This window comes from Aphanomyces astaci, assembly GCF_000520075.1.
Source record: "Aphanomyces astaci strain APO3 unplaced genomic scaffold supercont1.26, whole genome shotgun sequence".
NCBI classification, from domain to species: domain Eukaryota; phylum Oomycota; class Saprolegniomycetes; order Saprolegniales; family Verrucalvaceae; genus Aphanomyces; species Aphanomyces astaci.
This window is the reverse complement of record NW_009798289.1, coordinates 118,106-135,705: the sequence shown is the minus strand read 5'-3', so window position 1 is coordinate 135,705 and position 17,600 is coordinate 118,106. Positions and strand designations below refer to the sequence as shown.

The 17,600-nt window shown below is 56.4% G+C and overlaps 3 protein-coding genes across 4 annotated transcripts; 2 read left to right on the top strand and 1 right to left on the bottom strand.

The window, feature by feature from the left end:
• The first annotated feature begins 2 nt into the window (after window positions 1–2).
• Window positions 3–2,432, top strand: H257_10026. 2 transcript variants are annotated; one of them, XM_009836453.1, is made up of 6 exons: window positions 3–141; window positions 184–291; window positions 341–586; window positions 654–877; window positions 935–1,254; window positions 1,672–2,432. In XM_009836453.1, the coding sequence occupies exons 1-5, from the start codon at window positions 15–17 to the stop codon at window positions 1,190–1,192; spliced, it is 963 nt and encodes a 320-aa protein (XP_009834755.1). In that variant the 5' UTR covers window positions 3–14; the 3' UTR covers window positions 1,193–1,254; window positions 1,672–2,432. The 2 variants fall into 2 exon arrangements, with proteins under 2 accessions (XP_009834755.1, XP_009834756.1); XM_009836454.1 differs by lacking the exon at window positions 3–141 and having other exon boundaries at window positions 150–291.
• Window positions 1,600–15,995, bottom strand: H257_10025 (hypothetical protein). The gene is made up of 6 exons (XM_009836452.1): window positions 7,734–15,995; window positions 4,351–7,671; window positions 3,556–4,304; window positions 2,647–3,184; window positions 2,475–2,576; window positions 1,600–2,390 (listed from the first exon to the last, which is right to left on the bottom strand). Exons 1-6 carry the CDS (start codon window positions 15,978–15,980, stop codon window positions 1,683–1,685), a joined length of 13,665 nt encoding a protein of 4,554 aa, XP_009834754.1. The 5' UTR covers window positions 15,981–15,995; the 3' UTR covers window positions 1,600–1,682.
• A 142-nt stretch (window positions 15,996–16,137) lies between these two features.
• H257_10024 (hypothetical protein) lies at window positions 16,138–17,528 on the top strand. Its single transcript, XM_009836451.1, has 3 exons — window positions 16,138–16,790; window positions 16,857–16,948; window positions 17,001–17,528. The coding sequence occupies exons 1-3, from the start codon at window positions 16,170–16,172 to the stop codon at window positions 17,458–17,460; spliced, it is 1,173 nt and encodes a 390-aa protein (XP_009834753.1). The 5' UTR covers window positions 16,138–16,169; the 3' UTR covers window positions 17,461–17,528.
• Window positions 17,529–17,600: the final 72 nt, after the last annotated feature.

The following is a 17,600-nucleotide window of genomic DNA, read 5'->3' as shown; positions in this document are numbered from 1 at the left end:
CATCCACGTTTACGATGTGGGCGAAGCGTAGTAGCAGCATTGTCGTGGGAAACCACTCCATGCCCGAACAGATGCGTCAACGCGGACGGTATAGAGACGAGAAATGGAGACGACGCTTCCGGATCGACTACGAACTTCAAGGTAGATCGATGACGTCGATTGTCATCACATGTCGAGACGTAGTGGAGCGACTTCGCCGGACATTGGGATGGTTGTTTAACCAATTCGAAGTGATCCCACTGTTAATGCTTGGTGTTGTTATCATGTACCCGCCGCGGCAACGCATCACAGGTACACTGTTCTCACGAGTCGAATCGGAGCACATCACGTTTCATTCCAGGAATGGGCTTCTTTTCCCTTGGGGTCGTGTCCATGATCGCCCTCGACTATCGCTTCCGGAAACTCGTCGCGACCAAAGACAAGGCGAGCGCAGTATCGCTTGTCGGCATTGTCCTCGTGTGTGCCGTAGAATCCTTCGCCGTCGCGGCGTTCAACGGCGACGTGTCGCCCTTTCACACGCTTTTCAAACCGATCCAGGACCCCACCGACGACGGCGCCACCATCGTCAAGGCCGTCATGGTCAAAGGTACATGCGTCCTACTCTGGATATTTCTCCTTTGATATACTTACTGGATGGCTGATTCTCGATCTAGACCTGGTGCTACGTCTGGCCAGTCTTGGCATCAAGGCCATGATTGGGCTCGTCGGAACACGAGCCAGCACCGCGACGTCATACCGACGCCAACAGCGAATGTATGAGGCCATCGAGGTGCTGACTCTGTGCGTCCGGTCGATCGTGTCCACGTTCTTGTGGGTGATCTACTACCAGTCGGTCCACCTCAAACTGTCGGCCCAGGTCTTGTACGTCGGTGTCAAGGTAAACTGCTGCCAACAAGGATACGTATGTGATTGGTTTTGCTGACAAGTGCTCTAGGGTTTTGTGACAGCGCGCGCAGTCGCGCCCTACCACCTCAAGTTTGGAAGTCCCATCGCCGAATGCTGCATCTGCTTCGACGCGATTCCATCGCCGCGGGCGTGCGCACACATGCTTTGCCGCGAATGCGCGGTCGAGTGCGACAATAATGATCGAGTAGCATCGTGCCACCACTGTCGTCGCGGCCCTGCCACCAAGCATACAAGTTGTTGCCATCCGAAGTACGGCGGCTCGAGCCCGCTTCCCGAATTTTTCTAATGCACATGTGATACCTTCGATTGTTGCTCGTTATGGAGAGACGCGAGCGTACAAGTTACGAGGTAAACGACCTCTGCCAGAGATGCATTCCCAAATAGCACGATATTTGTCATGCATGAGAGCGAAACTCTGAATGACATAGTCTTGTCTACTGATATTTGTATAGATGTATTAGTAGCAATCACCCCACTTTGATACATACATGAATGTCTCTTGGACACTTGAGCAGTGTGAGTGTCGTTGGGTTGTGAGAATACAAGAAGTTAACGTTAGCTACTGTAGCTAGCTATGGATGTTGAGGCATTTGGGTGTTGCGATGGCTATATATATGTATATATTGTGTACAAATTCGTCTACTACTATATAGCTAGTTAGTTGTCGACGCATGCACGCTTCATCTCCATGCCATCATTGTTTCACATTTGCAACATGTGCAAGTACTACATGGGTTGCTTATGGTACATGAATAAAATTGGTAGGTTAGCAACGCCTACAGCCACGGAAACCATGTCGGGTACATCTGGGCCAAGTTGTCGGCACTAGTGGCGGTCGCGATGAGTTGTTGAATCGCTGAAGGGGGCGATGGCGTAGTGTGCGAGGTCGGTTTCACTGCCAGCGCCGACATGCGATCCATCACGGCTTTGACGTTGGCGTCCACGCGCTGCGGCACCTGGTGCTCCTGCATGATGCGGCGGTGGGTGTCGCCATGAGTATGCTCTAGCCGCGACTTGGTCTTGGACGTGTGCCACGACAGCAAGTCGTCCCGAAAGAAGAGGCGCATCTGGTTGGTCATGATACCTTCGTGCGCGTGGCTGGTCAGTGCCTGGGCCACCGCCGCCATGGCGATCGTAAACGGCCCTTCCACGCCGCTGTGGGTCATAAATGTGTGCACATTTCGCGTGAGTCGGAACGGCATGGTGCACGTGGCTTCGACCACGCCGCTGCTGCTGGCGTACCCAGGACGCACTTCGCAGCTCACGACGTGGCCAGTTTGCTTGGAAAAGATGAGCTTGTGCGGCGTGCGCTCGCCCACGTGCATCGCATACGACAGGAACGAACTGAGCGCGAGATGGGTCGTAAAGGCCGTGCGGAATTGAAACAAATCGTCGAAGTGAGGCAGCATCCGGTGCAAATACTTGGTCAAGAGCGTCTCCGACACGTGATGGTCGCAAATGTCGTTGAAAATGGCCAGTTTCACCTACCACATATACACAACACATGTCATTATATTCGGTTGGGGCTGTTCGTCCAAGAGAGATAGATGGGCATCATTCAGTCGTACAGTAGCGGCGGGAGCGTCGCCGACATCGCTCAGTTTCTGGCGGTACAATTCCACGGGGAAATCCGGGTCTTTGCCTTGTGCTTGGCATTCCAGCTCGTAGATCTACACATCACAAATCATATCGAAACATGTAATCCTTGACGGGATCTCCACTATGGGCAGCGAGACGCACCTCGCCTAACGACACGTTGGTCGCGCTGTCTTCGAGAAGGCGCACGCGCGGAGTCAATGGAATCACCTTGGGTACATGGAAGACAATGTGCCGCTTCTTGGTCTCTTTGTGCCGCGAGAGGAGTCGATTCATGAGCAGGTGCATCTGCATCACCCGCTCGTCGCACCGCGTCATGTACGTCATCGCATATTGCACCAGGAACGAGTACGACGCGCCGTTGCTGCCGCCCAATGTGACACGGCGCTGCGTGTATCCGTTTCGGAGCAGCACGTCGGTGGTGCTGTGAAAGTACTGCAGCCGCGCGTGGAGTTCCTTGATTGGCTCGTGGTTGGTCAGGTATTGACCTGGGATTTCCACACATGTGCTGCTCAATTCGACCAAGTGGCGACTGCTGTTTTCCAAGTACAACTTGTCGGCATGACGCTTTCCGTACCGCCGGACGCGGCATTGCAGCACGTACTTCCACACTTTAAGGCGATCCATAATCTGCGACAACGTCGGTTCCGACAACGCATCATCTTGTGTGTCGTCTGTCGGCCTAATACCAACCAAAACCACGATCAAATCAACATCAATGTCGTCCGTGGAGATCGTGGTGATGAGTGAGACCATGCACACATTTGATTTTGCAGATACAATATTATTGATTTGATACAAATTTGGAGTGCAATCGAATCGCGCCGACCAAACCGATCCACAATCGATCTGATTGGTTGAATTTCATTTAGAAGGTTTTGATTGGTTAATAATTTTGAGCTCATCTGAAGTAGCCAATCAAATCGATTTAAATTGCAACGAGAAACCACAACACAATGAAATGTCACTCGAAAGCACAATAGCAAAAACAACATCAAAAAATCCCAAGCCTTTGAACTGCAAGAGTATGGAAACGCGGACTGAGCAACGTACCGATCAAATGATGGGAGCATAAAGTCGGTCTCGAACGGATCCTTGAATTCGTCGACGAACGCAATGTGCTTTTCACTCTTTTGGTGTGGTTGCAACACGAAAAACTTGTTGCATACGCGATTGAGGGTATCTTTGAGCATCTTTGGCACGGGCTCTGTCTTGGAAAAGCTCGGCAACTGGTAGCACTTGTGCAGCAACGAGTGCACGGCCGTGAGCAGCTCGTCTTCAGGCTCGGGACGGAACCGGACAATCATCTCTTCGAGCATGCATTCCATCTCAAACGCCAACGAATCATGCGACCGCCGCAAAAAGTTGAGCAAGTCCTCGGCGTACTGTACTGGGCTCACGTCTGTCTTTTGCAGTTCGCCCGTCGCCACCTTTTCGAGCCACACGTCCAGCGTCAGCACGGTAGCCGACCCAAAGAACGACGGGTTGCTCCGACTCGCGCCAACTAGTCCTGGAATGTCGGCGATCTGTTCATGCGACATGGGGACAGCGACGACATGCCCGGTACGCGTCCGGAAGTACATCATGTCGCTCGTGGTGGTGGATGTGCCGTGCTTGGGGGTGTGCGCCGACGCGACGGGCGTGGGAGGTGCCGACGCCAGCCCGCGGTTATTCGACGACGTGGCATCCGTGGCCTTGTTGTCCATGGCAAAGAGCTCGCGGTTTTCTAAAAAGAAGGCCCGCATTGTATAGTACAGCGCCTGTGGAAACTTGGCCGACAAGCCGCGAAGTAGGCCACGAATCTACGCGAATCAATTCTTAACAAAAAACAACGAACAGACTCGGTACTTGAGATGCTTCGGGGCGACACAGCGACATGAGCAGTTGAGGGATCCACACAATCCAAATCCATATGGGCAGCTGCTTGCCATGGGTTTCAAACGTGTGGATTAGCACTCCCTTGTCGTTGTCTAGACTGAGCAGCCACAGCACCCGCGCCAGCATGAGGCGGGCAAACGTCGACCGATGGTGGACTGCTTGCAGGTAGCACGCGATGGTCTGCGCCGCGAACGCCACGTCTTGGCGCTCGACAAACAGTTTGTCGCAGTACTGGCCCCAGCTCAACCAGCCCTTGCCGTAGCTTTCACAGAGTTGCAAGCTTTGCGAAAACGCAGCGTTCGCGTCATGGGTGTTGCCCAAAGCATCCAGAAACAGCGCCTTCATGCGGAACAGTTCGGCTTTTTGGCGTGTGTCAAAGTACTCCAAATTCGTTTGGTTGAGGATAACCACCCCGCCGTCGAAGTCCTTGGACGTTTCAAAGCAAATGCTCAGCTGTTCGCGTAGCTTGGAGAATGCATCTTGGACATCCATGGCGGGAATCGTGTACAACTGGGCCAGCGAATGCAAACATACGTCTGGAAGGTGCTGCTTGCGCGCCGTATGGGCTAGCTTTAGAATCGACCACGGAACGTCGTGCATACCAGCCAACAGCTGCGCGTCGCTCCAGCTAAACGTTCCTTTGACCACTGCAAACATGTGCGACCGCCACGTCAGGATGTCGTCCCACATCAAAATGGGTTCGTACGAATTGGGCAGCCGCTCTCGCCATGTGTTGATGGATGGTTTCAAGTTGGGCAAGTTGTGCTGCTGCGTGGCGACCTTGATGTCGGCCATGATCTGCAGCGATTCCTTGGCCTCGATAAACTGGTGAAACAGGTGGAGCAGGGGAACATGTGCACGCGATAGAACCCGAGGCAGGCCTTGCCATTGATGCAACGCCAAGTCGACGATCTGAGATACGAGCGAGTCGACTTGGGGCTTTTTGTCGCCATCCAAGATGGAAATGTACAGTTTCTTGAGGCGAATGAGCGGACATCCGGCCTCCGACGCTGCCTGGATCGACGACGCATGCAGCAGTTGCTTGGCGGTGCCCCAGTCGCCCCGTTTCCAGCAGCAGTCGAGCATGAGTTCTTGGTTTTGTGTGGTTTTGGCAAAGTCGTTCATGAGTGACCACTGGCACAGATGCTTGACACATCCGACCCACCGCGCTTCGAGCACCTTCATCTCAAACTTGGTGGCGTCGATTTTGACTGATTTCGATGTTTGCGCGAGCGTGTCAAAGTAAATGTCTTGAGCTTCATGGACAAATCCTTGTGCTTGGAGGTACAGCCCCGCCTTGGTGCTTGGCTTTTGACACACTTGGACGTTCAGACCGACTTGCCAGTCGGGTTCGTTGAGCTCTTGGTAGATGACATCGAGCGCGTCGGCCCATCGCTCGCGGTCTTCCACCAGCGTCAGCGGACTCAGCGCCTGGTACTCGCAGATGCGCAGCACTTGCTGCCATACATTGTACGTGTTGGCAAGATACAGCAATAGCTCGGCCGTGAAGATGGGCATCGGCTGCGCGTTTACGATCCCCGCCATGAACGTCTGGACGACGTTGTGGCGCGCCGCATTGGCTTGCGGCAGCTTGAGTTCCCGGCGATGGTACTTCATGGACAACAATCGCATTAGGTTTTGCGTCGGACTCATATAGTCTGGGTGCAGATTCGCCCAAGCAAACGGAAACAAGCAGCTCCACAGGTGGTTGGCCATGTCTAGGTCGACGTGGATGAGTTCACACAGCGGCCGCAGCACGTCGCCGGCGGTCACGCGGCCCCACGCGTCGAGCGCTTGGATGTGCGACGTGAGCCACGCTGATTGTTGTGGGTGGTGGTCGACATTGGATTCCGAGCTTGCGATTGGCGGAAACGCTGGCGTGGTGTGCGAGGGCACGACCTTGGCCGACGCAAACGACTTGAGCAGCAACTCGATGGCCACCACGGGCCAGAACCGCGTGCCGCACGCTTGCCAGTCTTGGTGGAGGATGTACTTGAGGCGGGCGGTGGGGGACGTCGACGCTCCCCCCGCGTGGGTTTCAAAGTGCGTGAAAAACTCGCCGCGAATTCCCGATTCGCTCGACATGAGTCCCACAAGGAACGGCCCCGACACGTTGAGCGACGGATCCGACGGACTGCTGCGACACAGTTTGAGGATCAGCGCGTGGTACTCGGTCAGGAGCGGCTGCGCGGAAATCTCGTTCAACCGGTCAAACGTAGCCATCTTGGACAACAACAGCGCCTTGTCTTTAACCGTGAACCAGTCGGGCGTTTTGCTTTCGCCCGCCCCTGCCATCATACACGCCACAATCTTTGTGATTTCCAGCAACAATGGCACGTGCGCCGAGTGTTCTAGGCAGTGCGACAGCAGCTGTACAAACAACCGGCCAATCTCGGGCGCGTCGAACGCCGTGCACTGCGCCAACAGCTTGAAGCACGAAATCAGCATGTCCATTGACGCTTTTCGCGAGCCATTCGACGTCTGCGACATCGTCGGCGAAGCACGCTTCTTGGCCGCCACGGGCTTGTTCGCTGTCGCATCTTTTGGCCCGCCAGCCGCCGCCGCCTTCTTCTTCTTGTCGTCTTTGACGCCACTCCCAGTCGCCCCTGCACTTGTACCGTTGCTACCCTTCTTGAGCCGCACAACGTTGTTCACCGTGAGCGTCGATCGACCCGTCTTCAACTGCATGTATTCGTGGACCACGGCCAACGTCGGCGTCGCCATCACGCGGTCTTTGCTCTGGGCGCCGGCGCTTACGCCGACGTCGATGCCGCCCACGGATCCTTCGAGCGACGTGGTGGTTTTGGGCACAATGTGCTGCAAATGCTCTTTCGTGAACCGTTGCGCCAGCTTAATCAATGCCGGCACGAATAAATCGATGAACTTTGGACATGCGTGGCCCAAATCGGTCAAGATGTTGAGCGTGTACGACCCTGGACAACTGAGGCGAGACGAAGGCGCGGCGTGGGGGTGCGGGGTGTGGGCGAACAGCAGCCGCATGCGGGCAGCTTCGTGGTTGATCATCGGGTTCAACGCGCTCAGCTCTCGACGGGGACCCGGACTGGCCGAGGACGACGGCGGCTTGCTTTCTGATTTCACTTGTGGCTTTGGCTTGGGGCTTTGCCCCAACGACGACGACGACGACGCGGTGGGGTCTCCAGAAGCAGCCGCGGTGTTCGGGTCATTGGGAACGGCAGCTGCTTTGAGTAAGCGCTCAATCAATATATCCCGCAGCCACGTGTAAAATTTGCACGCCACGAGCTGTTGCGGGGCCGTGTCTGGCGGATACAACTACAAACAACGAATCGAATCGTTTGATATTTGCATTCGACGAGTAGCTACGACACATATACCTGTATCATGTGCTTCAAATACGTGGCAAGATGGTGCTGCACTTCGTTGTTTTGACGGTCAAAGCATGGTTCCAGCAGCTTCATGATGCGCGGGGCGTACTGTACAACGTACGGCACCGGTCGATTCGAGTGCTGAATCACTTGGGGGGAGATAAGTGTGTTTAATATGCCCAGCACGGCGTTGAGGATGGCAAGGGATGCCAGCGGCGCGCCTTTTGGAACACTCAGAAACGACGGCATGGACGCGCTGATCGTTTCCGGCGGCTGCGTCGGCTTGGCCTGCATGATAATCACTTCGGCTGTCACAGCAATCAACTTGTCAAAGTACGAGAACCGGATCGACGCCGACGGCCACAGGTGCAGCGCTCGGTGGAACAACTCGCCGCACGTTTTCGACAGCCGGTTCGTCTCTTGCTTGTCAGCACATGCAAGGGCAAATCGGAACGCAAAGTTCACAATCAGGTCGGTCATGGCGCCCGTCAGTTCAAAGTCGTCTTCGTGGCCATGGGACGCGCTGTCGTCCGTGTCGTGGGTAGTCGTCGTCGCAGAGGCGTCCTCTGTCGCAGCAAACGATCCGTCCGCGGTTAGCTTTTGGCGCTTACAATCCGAGCCTTTGTCCTCTGTGCCACCGACACTTGTTGATGTATCGGACATACGTTTCGACGACGACGACGACGTTTTGTCTGACACTCGTTGCCGTCGTGCCGTCTCCCATGCAATCACCAAGTCGACGACACTCACCGCGAGTCTCCGGTTGTCTTGGGTGCTACTGGGAGGAATCGCCAGTCGATTCAGCGAGTTCACCATAAGCGGGATAAACTGGCCACGGAATGGGTAAAACAGCGACGGCTGGCGCACAATCAGGTACCAAATGTGCACCAATTGCTGTAGCACATGACCTTCTTCGAACGCAATCTTCTTTGTCCACTTGATCGCTTTGATAAACTCGTGCGCGGGCAGCCGCGTCGGCAGCGCTGGAAGCAAAATGTCAAATGCTTTGCGCACAAGGAACCGAGAGTCCATCTCGTACGTCCGCAGCAGCGCCACGTACACTTGCAGCACAATCTTGGGCGGCGTGTCGTACACCGATATGAACCGGCACACGTTGACATAGGCCCACAGTTTGGACGTCAAGTCGGGTGCTTTCAGGTGGTTCCACGCAAACTTGATCACTTCCTTGCGGTGGTCCGTCACATACCGACTCATGTGTTGGATCAGCAGTGTGCCGAGCTTGAGCAGTTCAATCCGGAGCGCCTGGTACGAGTCTTGGGGGTAGTCTTTACTCGCCAAGATTTCGCGCAGCATCATCATCACAGCTTCAGGGTCCATCACGTCGGCGTTGTTGGTGTGTGGGTCTTCGAACGATGTGTTGAGCAGTGGCATGATCAGAAGCTGAATCGCGTGCACTTTAAGGTCCTCGGATGCGGCTGTATCTCTGAGCATGCGCAGAAACAAGTGGATGATGGCGCGCTTGTTGGCGGTCGAGTACCGGCAGGCGACTTCGTCCCGATAAAACGCACGCAGAAAGCTAAAGTCGAACGACGTGTGGTGAAGGAACACTGTGAGCATGTCCAGCAGCACTTGGACGTCGTCGGGGTTGGCGCGGCAGTACTGGATCAGACACTTGACGAGCAGTTTCGATTCCAAATGGTATCGAATCGGCAATCGATCTTGCGCCAGCAGGCGTTGGACGCGGCTCGGTGACCGCCACAGCTTTCGAATCACGTCGATCATGCCGTTGGTACTGGTCGCGAGCCACGCCGGCTCCAATTTCGACAGCGACCGCACGACGCGGATGCCTTGAAAGTGCAGTTCCAGCGCTTCTTGTTGCGGTTTCGTGGCCAAGTTGGACGAGATCGCAGACACGGGCGACGTCTGATGCAGTTGCTGCCGCGCCATCTTGGCTTGCGCTTGGGCCTTTGCGATTTGGATGTACTGGGTCTGCGCTTGCTTGGCCTTGTCCTGGGCGTCGGCTAGTTTCAGTCCCGACGCTTTCGCCGTCGCCAGAGCCTGCGCGTGTACTTTCTGCGCATTCACTTGGATTTGCGCTTGAAATTGCGCCTGTTGGTGCGACATCAGCGCGGAATTGGGCGACGACAGTTGGGGGGACAACGCCGCCGCCGGCGACGACGACGACGCCAGTTGCAAGTGTTTCGACATGTAGTCCTTCATGACTTGCTGGGCGCGGGCTTGGGCTTGAACGAGCGACAGGCCCTGCGCTTGGGCAGCCGTCAACGTCTGCGCATGCAGCTTTTGCGCGTTCGCTTGGATTTGCACTTGGGTTTGCGTTGTCAAGCCCGTGTTCGTGGCCATCTGGTTGTGTTGTGGTCCCATGTTGCCTGGAGGCGTCGCGGCCGCCTTTTGCAAATACGCAGCCCTTGCCATTTTCCCCTTTTGTTCTGCCAGAGACGCAGTGAGCCCTTGTGCTTGGGCCAACGCAATCGCTTGTGACGCTGCTTTGAGCGCGCCAGCCTGCACGAGGTCATCGACGTCTGAAGGGGTTTTCGGAGTAGTCAGTGGAGGAGTCGACGCTTTGGGGGGCGTGAGAGTGGCCTGGATAATCGAGTTGGTGCCGGCGTCCGATGTCAACACGTGGCGAAGGTCGCCGGCGTCGGGGTGCTTGACCAGCTGCTGAAACAGCAGCGAGTACGTGCTATCGATCAAGTGATCCCGTTTGAGAAAGAATGCAACGGCTTGGTGAGCATATCGATTCAAAAAGCGAACCAGCGGCAACCGGTACGGCGAGCTCCGTTTTCCAAAGCTGCCATACTTGGGCAACACCGCCTCCAGTTCCACAACACACAAGATCAACGGGTCCAAGAACGTATCAGACGGCGGCAGCAAATGGAACAAGTCGACGATCGCCCCCGCCACGTTGGGCTCTTCGCCGCGCTTCCATATCCCCGTCTTGATGATACGCTCGGGGTCTCGCCACTGTTTCAAATGCTCCAACAGCTTTTCCCCAAGCGTCACGTTGAAACAGTTGCTTAGCAACGCGAGTAACCGGGCCAAACCTTCTAGCAACGGGATCGTCAGCTTGCGGTAGTCGGCCAAGTTGAGCAGTACTGGGCGCAGACATTGCTGGAGCAGTTCCTTGGGCAACGACCGTTCTTGGTTGCGCTTGTTCATGATCACTACGTCCGTGAGCGCTTTCTGAGCGCAGTCGACTAACTCTTTCGGCTGACCGGTGAGGAATTTGAAAAAGACCCCCACAAATCGATTGCGTGCGTCTTGGTGTTGATTGAGCGTCTCGTCGTTGACAAACGCTGCGCGAAGCAGTTGAATCGCGGCAATCCGGAGCTGGCACAGTTGGTTCAGACCAAACGGGTACTCGTGGCCGGCGGCGGCACCCTCCGACAATGCCGGCGGGTGGTCGGGTCGGGGCGGCGACGACGACGACGATGAGCTGGTCGGGTCCTCGGATGACACGAGGGTCCACACTTCTTGCAGAAACACCAGCAGTTCTTTGTTCAAGGTAAACACGGGAGGGTCTAGCGTCAGCGCGTACGCCATGGCGTCAATATACCCCGTCCGGGTCCCCAAAGGCAAAAGTCTCAAGCTCGTGCCCATGATTTGCTTGGCCAGGGGTTGCTGGTACGGAAGCACCAGCGCGGTGGCAGAGCATCCGGCAAAGTCGGCAAAGACGTCGATCGCTCGCTTGACGTAGGTGCGGACGGGCGTGCTCGCACTCAAGAGCTCGACGAGAAGAAGTTGGAGCAGCTCCGTGTTGTAATCTGTCAGCGCCGTGGGGTTCAACGCTGCGGCAGCGGCGGTGGTTGAATGCGGAAACTCCAGACTCCCGAGGCTATTCAACGTCTCAGACGCCTTGGTCTCTTCAATCAGGTCCATCATCGTGCGTTCGTCCAGCTTGGTCGTCGGGACGACTGGATGGCACTTGCGCAACAGACTCAAGAACGCGTCGCCGGCCTCTTCGCTGATTCCGGCCGTCACCTCTGGCGGGTGATCCGACAGCACAAACAGGAGCGCGCGCACCATCGACAGTTCATTCTCCCGGCACCAGTCGACGTGGATGCGCTCGATGAGCACATGCAGGCCGCGCGTGCCGCCCAGCTTGTGGCGCCATGAGCTCTTGTCATGACACGCGTGGCTGCATATGTCGCAAATCGTGTTGAACAGCGCGCCGGCTTGCTTGGCGGTGTCCTTCGCGTCGCCGGCGTACGTTGCCTCGGCAGTGTCCACGACGACTTGCAGACCCAGTCGACCCGCTGCCACCACTTTGTCGTCTGGGTCGGATAATGTATCCACGAGCACTTCAAACACCAAGAACGGATCCAACGACTTGGGAACTTCGTGGAAATAAGTTGTGCCAAAGTACGCTTCACGGTACAGTTGGATGCGGGCGGACGTGCCGAGCATCCGACCGGGCGAGAGGCCCCGAGGTCCCGGCAGGATGGCCGCCTTGCCCAACCCAGCCAACACGTCCGGATTCGGCTCGTTTCGCTTCGAGTACGACAGCACGACCAGGGTAAAGTGCACAACCACACAACGTAGCAACGTCGTGGCGTCGGTGGTCAAGTCTACGTCGGCCACACACTCATAGAGCGCCTGGAGCATGATGCGGATGCTCTGTTCATGGGCGGCGCTCTTGTCCTTGGAAGACGTCGACGGGTACGTACACGATGGGGAAAACTGGGTCTCCAGCTCGTCTGCGACACTGTGGTGGTCTTCGTGCCCTGTAAACGACGGGTGCATTCGGTGCGCGTAGCTCGACGACACCATCGACGGAACCCGCAGGGAAATCGCGAGCTGGTGCTTTAAGAACGCAAACGCGTGCTTCTTTTGGTGCAAGATGGTCGCGTGGATCTTGTCGACTGTGTCGCGCTCCAACGCAAGTGTCTTGTCGTCTTTTTCAAGCATCGCTACGTTCGACTCGATGTCGTCGGCTGGTTCGTCGGGCGGGAGGACCGACGACGATGAACCGTCTGGCCGTAGGGGGGTCGACGTCTGGTGCGGATCGGCTGCCGGAGACTCGTGTCGTTTGGCGAATTGCGCGAGCAGCCGGCATACGTGCCGAATGTGCAGGTCCATGGGGATGGCCATAGACGTTTTGGGCACGGCGTCGCATGCAAACTCGAGTGTGACCCCCTCAAAGCTCTGGGAAGCCGGCGCCAAATGCAATGCATCCGTGATGAACTGCCGATTGCGGCCGCCAATCTTGCCCAGGATGCGCATCGTGAGTTCGCCGTACGGGTACGGCGGCGGGTGTAGATGGGTGTTGAGTGCTTCGATGATTTCCGTGAGCAACCGTTCCTGCGACGTCATGATCGGGTACAAAAAGTCGGGGTTCAAGTTGTCCACCCAGTATTCGAGCGTGCGTAGCCCCAGGTTGGCCAATTCCCCCTTGGACAAGATGGCCTGGACGACAGACTTCATGAGCGACGGCAAGTACTGGAGCAACGAGCTGAGCCGGGCGGGAATCGTCAAGCACAGCTCAAGCAGCACTTCTTGCATGGCGGGCTTTTGGATGTGTGTTTGCAATCTCGTGAGTGCCGAGAGTAACCCTGGGAGCAACGGCAGCACTTCTTTGTAAAAGTTTTCAAACTTGACGCCAGAAATCGATCGAAACAGCGCGCGCAAGAGCAGGAGGTAGTTGTCGGGGCAGTTGGTGTGCGTGGCATTCGACAAGCACGACACGATGATGGTCTTGAGGTGCGGAAACAAGGCCACTTCATTGGCTTTGAACAGCGTCACAGACCCAAACACAATCTTGAACAGACGCAGCACGATCGATGCCTTTTGCGCCTGCGACACGACGCGCATCCGCTCAAACGTGAGGCTCGTGATGTGCACGAGTTTCTCGGCGCGATCCATGTCGGGCACGTCGCCGTCCACGTCGACGCCGAGCACGTCCATTTGAGTCACGAGAAAGTTGAGCAGAATCTCGGCAAACCAGCAACTCACGTTGGCATTGGCCAAAAAGTGCTGCGGCACCGTGAGAATCGCATGATCTTGCAAGATGCAGTGGTAGAGGAGTTCAATGTTGGCTAGGAACAGATCCCGAAAGTCCGCCGCGTCCAGCACGGTGCACGCGCCGGCGAAATGGTCGAGCAGCTGCTTCTCTTCGGCCACGGAGCTGTCCGACAGCGTGTACAGGATGAAGCACCGGAGGCCGTTTTGAAGTACCTTGGCAATGAGCGCTCGCTCGTCGTCTGTGAGCGGATACAAGTGCTGCGTGTCGGATGACGCGGCTGGGGTCGCCAGGTCGAACGGCGTCGGGGGGTGGGTGGACGTCGCGTCCATCGACGTCAAGTCCTTCGCGTGGGGGTTCCGGTAGTTGGCCGTGCACCAGATGACGGCGCGGATGCCGAGGATCATGGTGCGGAGCAGCGATTTGACGTCCCGAAGCGTGGGTTCTTCTTCCGGGAGGCCAACATACGACCGCTGCATGTTTTCGTAGGGCGCCAGCAGCTTCTTGAGCGCGGCGTCGACGGCGGACAATGGTTCGTCCGGCTGCGGCACCAGCTTGCTCTGTTTGATCTTGTCCATCGCGCCGCCTTCCAACGGATCCACGCTTCGATCCGAAGATGATGAGGACGATGAGGATGCCATGGACAGCACGACGGGCAAACTCTTGAGCGTCGTGCCAAACTTGGTCGCGATGGTCAGCAGGATCCGCGACAGGATGTTGCGGCCGCGCCATCCGTCGGCGTCCTCGTTCTTGGCGCTAATGTCGACGAGATTCAGGAGCAACCGGATGGCAGTGGTCTGAATCGGCACGGGCAGCGTCGGGTCATGGATGCGTTTGCCATAGAATGACACGATCTTGCTGACTTGGCCAAGGCTAAGCATATCCCGGACGTGGTGCACCATGTCGGCGAGGGTCGAGTACGCCAGCGGCCGGATCTGGTAGTAGCTGCATCGTCCCTTGCCGATGAGGATGTCGTCGTCCATGAGGGTCTCAAGCTGGCCATAGAACCCGCGGCGGAAGTCCGTCGACAAGATGTGTCTAGCGGCCACGAAGATGTCCTTGCGCAGCACGAACGCATCCTTCGGGCACGCCATGAGCAGCTTGACCGTATTGTCGCAGATCGTATCTTGGAATGGCCGCATGAGGTTTGCGAACCCCCGCAGCAAGTACGTCACGAACGACAGCGTCTTGACCTGGCTGTCCAAAAAGTCGACGTACTTGGTCGGGTACAGCTTGGGCGCGTGTTCAGGGCATCGCAAGGACAGCGTCGACATCATCAGCGGCACCAGGATCGGGATGTAGTTTTCAATGTAGTTGGGGTAGCACTGGAACAGCAGCATGATGATGAGCGGGAATTCCGACATGGTCTTGAACGATTCGATGCCCGAACACAACGCCACGTCCGACGATGGCGCGGCGGCGGCGGTGGTCGTGGCGGAGGTCGTGGTGGATGTGACGTCGTCGGGTATAGTTGTGCCATGTCCACCTGCGCCTATTGCCGTCGGAGGTACCTCGGACGAGATGATGTCTGTCGAGGACTCCATGGACACGTCGGCCGACGCTGCAGTCGATAGAGTCGTGTCAGGGATCGCAGAAGTCGTTGTATCTACAGGGGGGATGGAAGTTGACGCGAGTTCATCCGAGGACATCATGGGGTCGTCGATGATTTCGTTGGGGTCGACTTCGAGGGCAGGTACTGTCGGAGCGGATTCGACCGCGACGGGTGTAGTAGTTGCCACGGTTGGGTCTAGAGGCTGAGTCGTGGCTGGAACTGGCGCGGCTGCGGTGGGAACGGGGGTGACGACAGTGGTGGCTGTGGGTTGGCCGATGCTGGCTAGCGGCGGCTCTGGTGGACCTGAGAATTGTTTCTTCATGATATTTTGGATGTTCTTGTACATCTTTTGGCTTTGTTCGAGGAACGGCTGCACTTCGTTCTTGAGTCCAGGGCGGTAGTTCCGGTGCAAGTCGAAGATCGTCTTGAGCGCAATGAGGCAGTTGTCCACGTTGTCCACGGTGAGCACTTCCATGAGCAAGTGGAGAAGTCGACTAGCGTACGGTTTTAACGCTTCGTTGTATGGCAACCGATTCAAAATCTGCAATGTGAGCTTCCGGCATCGATTCTTGTCGTTGTTGGTGAACTGCGGCGGGATTTGGGTGCGCATGATCATTGTGAACACCGGGAAGAGCACGTCCAGGATGCGGGGAAGCTGTGGAGTCAAGAAGACGTCGGCATGCTTGTACAGGTCCGAGAGCTCCTTCAACCTCACACCCACATCGAGGCTGAGCAGCCCCCTGCGGATGTTCTCGAGGTTGTTCATCTGACGAACTTGGGCCTCAACTTATTGCTCTGTTCAACGCGCAGCGCGCATCCGGATAATTGTGATTCGATCCCAGCCGAAATATATCCAACATCGTGATTAAATGATTGGGGTTTAGAATAGGTATTCTGCACTTTTTATTTACGTCGAAACAATTCAAATTGTCCGGATAACATCCCATTTTGCATAATGGCCACAGCGACCGCAACATTGGGTCGTTTGGCGTGCCAGAAGAACTCATTCCTTCAAGAACTGTCCGCCAAAGTCGTATCATGTGTGAAAGCGGCCAGCACCAACGAATATGACATTGTCTTTGACGACAGCGTTTTGTTCCCCGAAGGCGGGGGGCAGCCTGGAGACGTCGGCACCTTGCATCGTTCGACCGACGACCAAGCGATTCCTGTCACGAAGACCTTTACGCACGAAGGAAACTGCGTGCTTCGCACTGACCGAGAGCTTCAAGTTGGCGATGAATTGCTCATGCGAGTGGATTGGCCGCGCCGGTTGGACCACATGCAACAGCATTCCGCGCAGCACTTGATCTCTGCCATTGCGAAGCGAACTCTCGACCTCAACACGACCACGTGGTCTCTCGGACTCACACGGTGCAACGTCGAGTTCGACTCCCCCACTATTACCCCACCGCAGCTTGGTGCGTTGGAATCCGCGGTCAACGACGCCATCGCTGCTGCCCGGCCCGTAACCGCACATTACGCGGACGAATCCTCCGACATCCGAGAGGTCGTGATCGACGGCCTTGACAACAATCCATGCTGTGGAACGCACGTTGAGCACACGGGTCAACTTCAGGTTTGCTCCCATTCTCTTTTACTGCCTGCGACAACGCGGTAGCATAAACCCTGTCGCTTTCAATAGGCCGTCAAGTTTTTGCACTCTGAAGTGGCGCGGGGCGGCACTCGGCTTTGGTTTCTCGCCGGGCGTCGGGTGTTGTCTGAATTCGGCCTCATGTTGGTCCCATGTCCAAACAATCCTTCCTGTGTAACTCTATGTTTCCATCAGGTTTGACCGAGAACGGGCCGCAACCAAGCTATGGAGCTGTCCACCTGACGAGCACATCGATCGCCTTGTGAAACTACTGCAACAGCAGTCTGTCGCCGCCAAGGAGATCAAAGCGGCGCGGTTGGAACTGGCGGGGCTGGTCGCATCGCAGCTGGCCTCGTCGAATGGGTCGGCGGTGCTGCATCGCGACGACGCCGACGCCGCCTTCCTCTCTGCCGTGTCCGCTGCCTTCCACGCCATCGAGTCCAATAAGGACAAGCTCCTCTTTGTCACAGGAGGCACGACAACCGACGGGTGCTTCCTCCTCACCGGGCCCCCCGCCATCGTGACGACCCATGGAAAGGCGGTGGCGACGCTGCTGGAGGGTAAGGGCGGCGGCCGTCCAGGGGTATACCAAGGCAAGGGAAAGAACATGGCAAATGTACCCGCCGCGCAAGCGCTCGTTCTCGACCGATCTTGAGACCTGTTAGATGGTCTGAAACAACCAACCACGTTAATAGTACGATATGTCGTGCTTTGTGTAGTGGACATGGGCCATATTCTGCAGCATGTACGTAGTAGCTCTCGTGAACAAGTACGTCGAATCTATGGCGAGTTCAT

Excerpts from the sequence above, each read along its gene's own strand:
- H257_10026 (XM_009836453.1), top strand. The coding sequence starts at position 15 with ATGTGGGCGAAGCGTAGTAGCAGCATTGTCGTGGGAAACCACTCCATG. Across the intron at positions 292-340 it reads GCCGCGGCAACGCATCACAG|GAATGGGCTTCTTTTCCCTT; the intron begins GTACACTGTTCT and ends GTTTCATTCCAG. Across the intron at positions 587-653 it reads CAAGGCCGTCATGGTCAAAG|ACCTGGTGCTACGTCTGGCC; the intron begins GTACATGCGTCC and ends TTCTCGATCTAG.
- H257_10025 (XM_009836452.1), bottom strand. The coding sequence starts at position 15,980 with ATGAACAACCTCGAGAACATCCGCAGGGGGCTGCTCAGCCTCGATGTG. Across the intron at positions 4,305-4,350 it reads GTCGCCCCGAAGCATCTCAA|ATTCGTGGCCTACTTCGCGG; the intron begins GTACCGAGTCTG and ends TGATTCGCGTAG. Across the intron at positions 2,577-2,646 it reads CCAACGTGTCGTTAGGCGAG|ATCTACGAGCTGGAATGCCA; the intron begins GTGCGTCTCGCT and ends TGTGATGTGTAG.
- H257_10024 (XM_009836451.1), top strand. The coding sequence starts at position 16,170 with ATGGCCACAGCGACCGCAACATTGGGTCGTTTGGCGTGCCAGAAGAAC. Across the intron at positions 16,791-16,856 it reads AGCACACGGGTCAACTTCAG|GCCGTCAAGTTTTTGCACTC; the intron begins GTTTGCTCCCAT and ends CGCTTTCAATAG. Across the intron at positions 16,949-17,000 it reads TTGTCTGAATTCGGCCTCAT|GTTTGACCGAGAACGGGCCG; the intron begins GTTGGTCCCATG and ends TGTTTCCATCAG.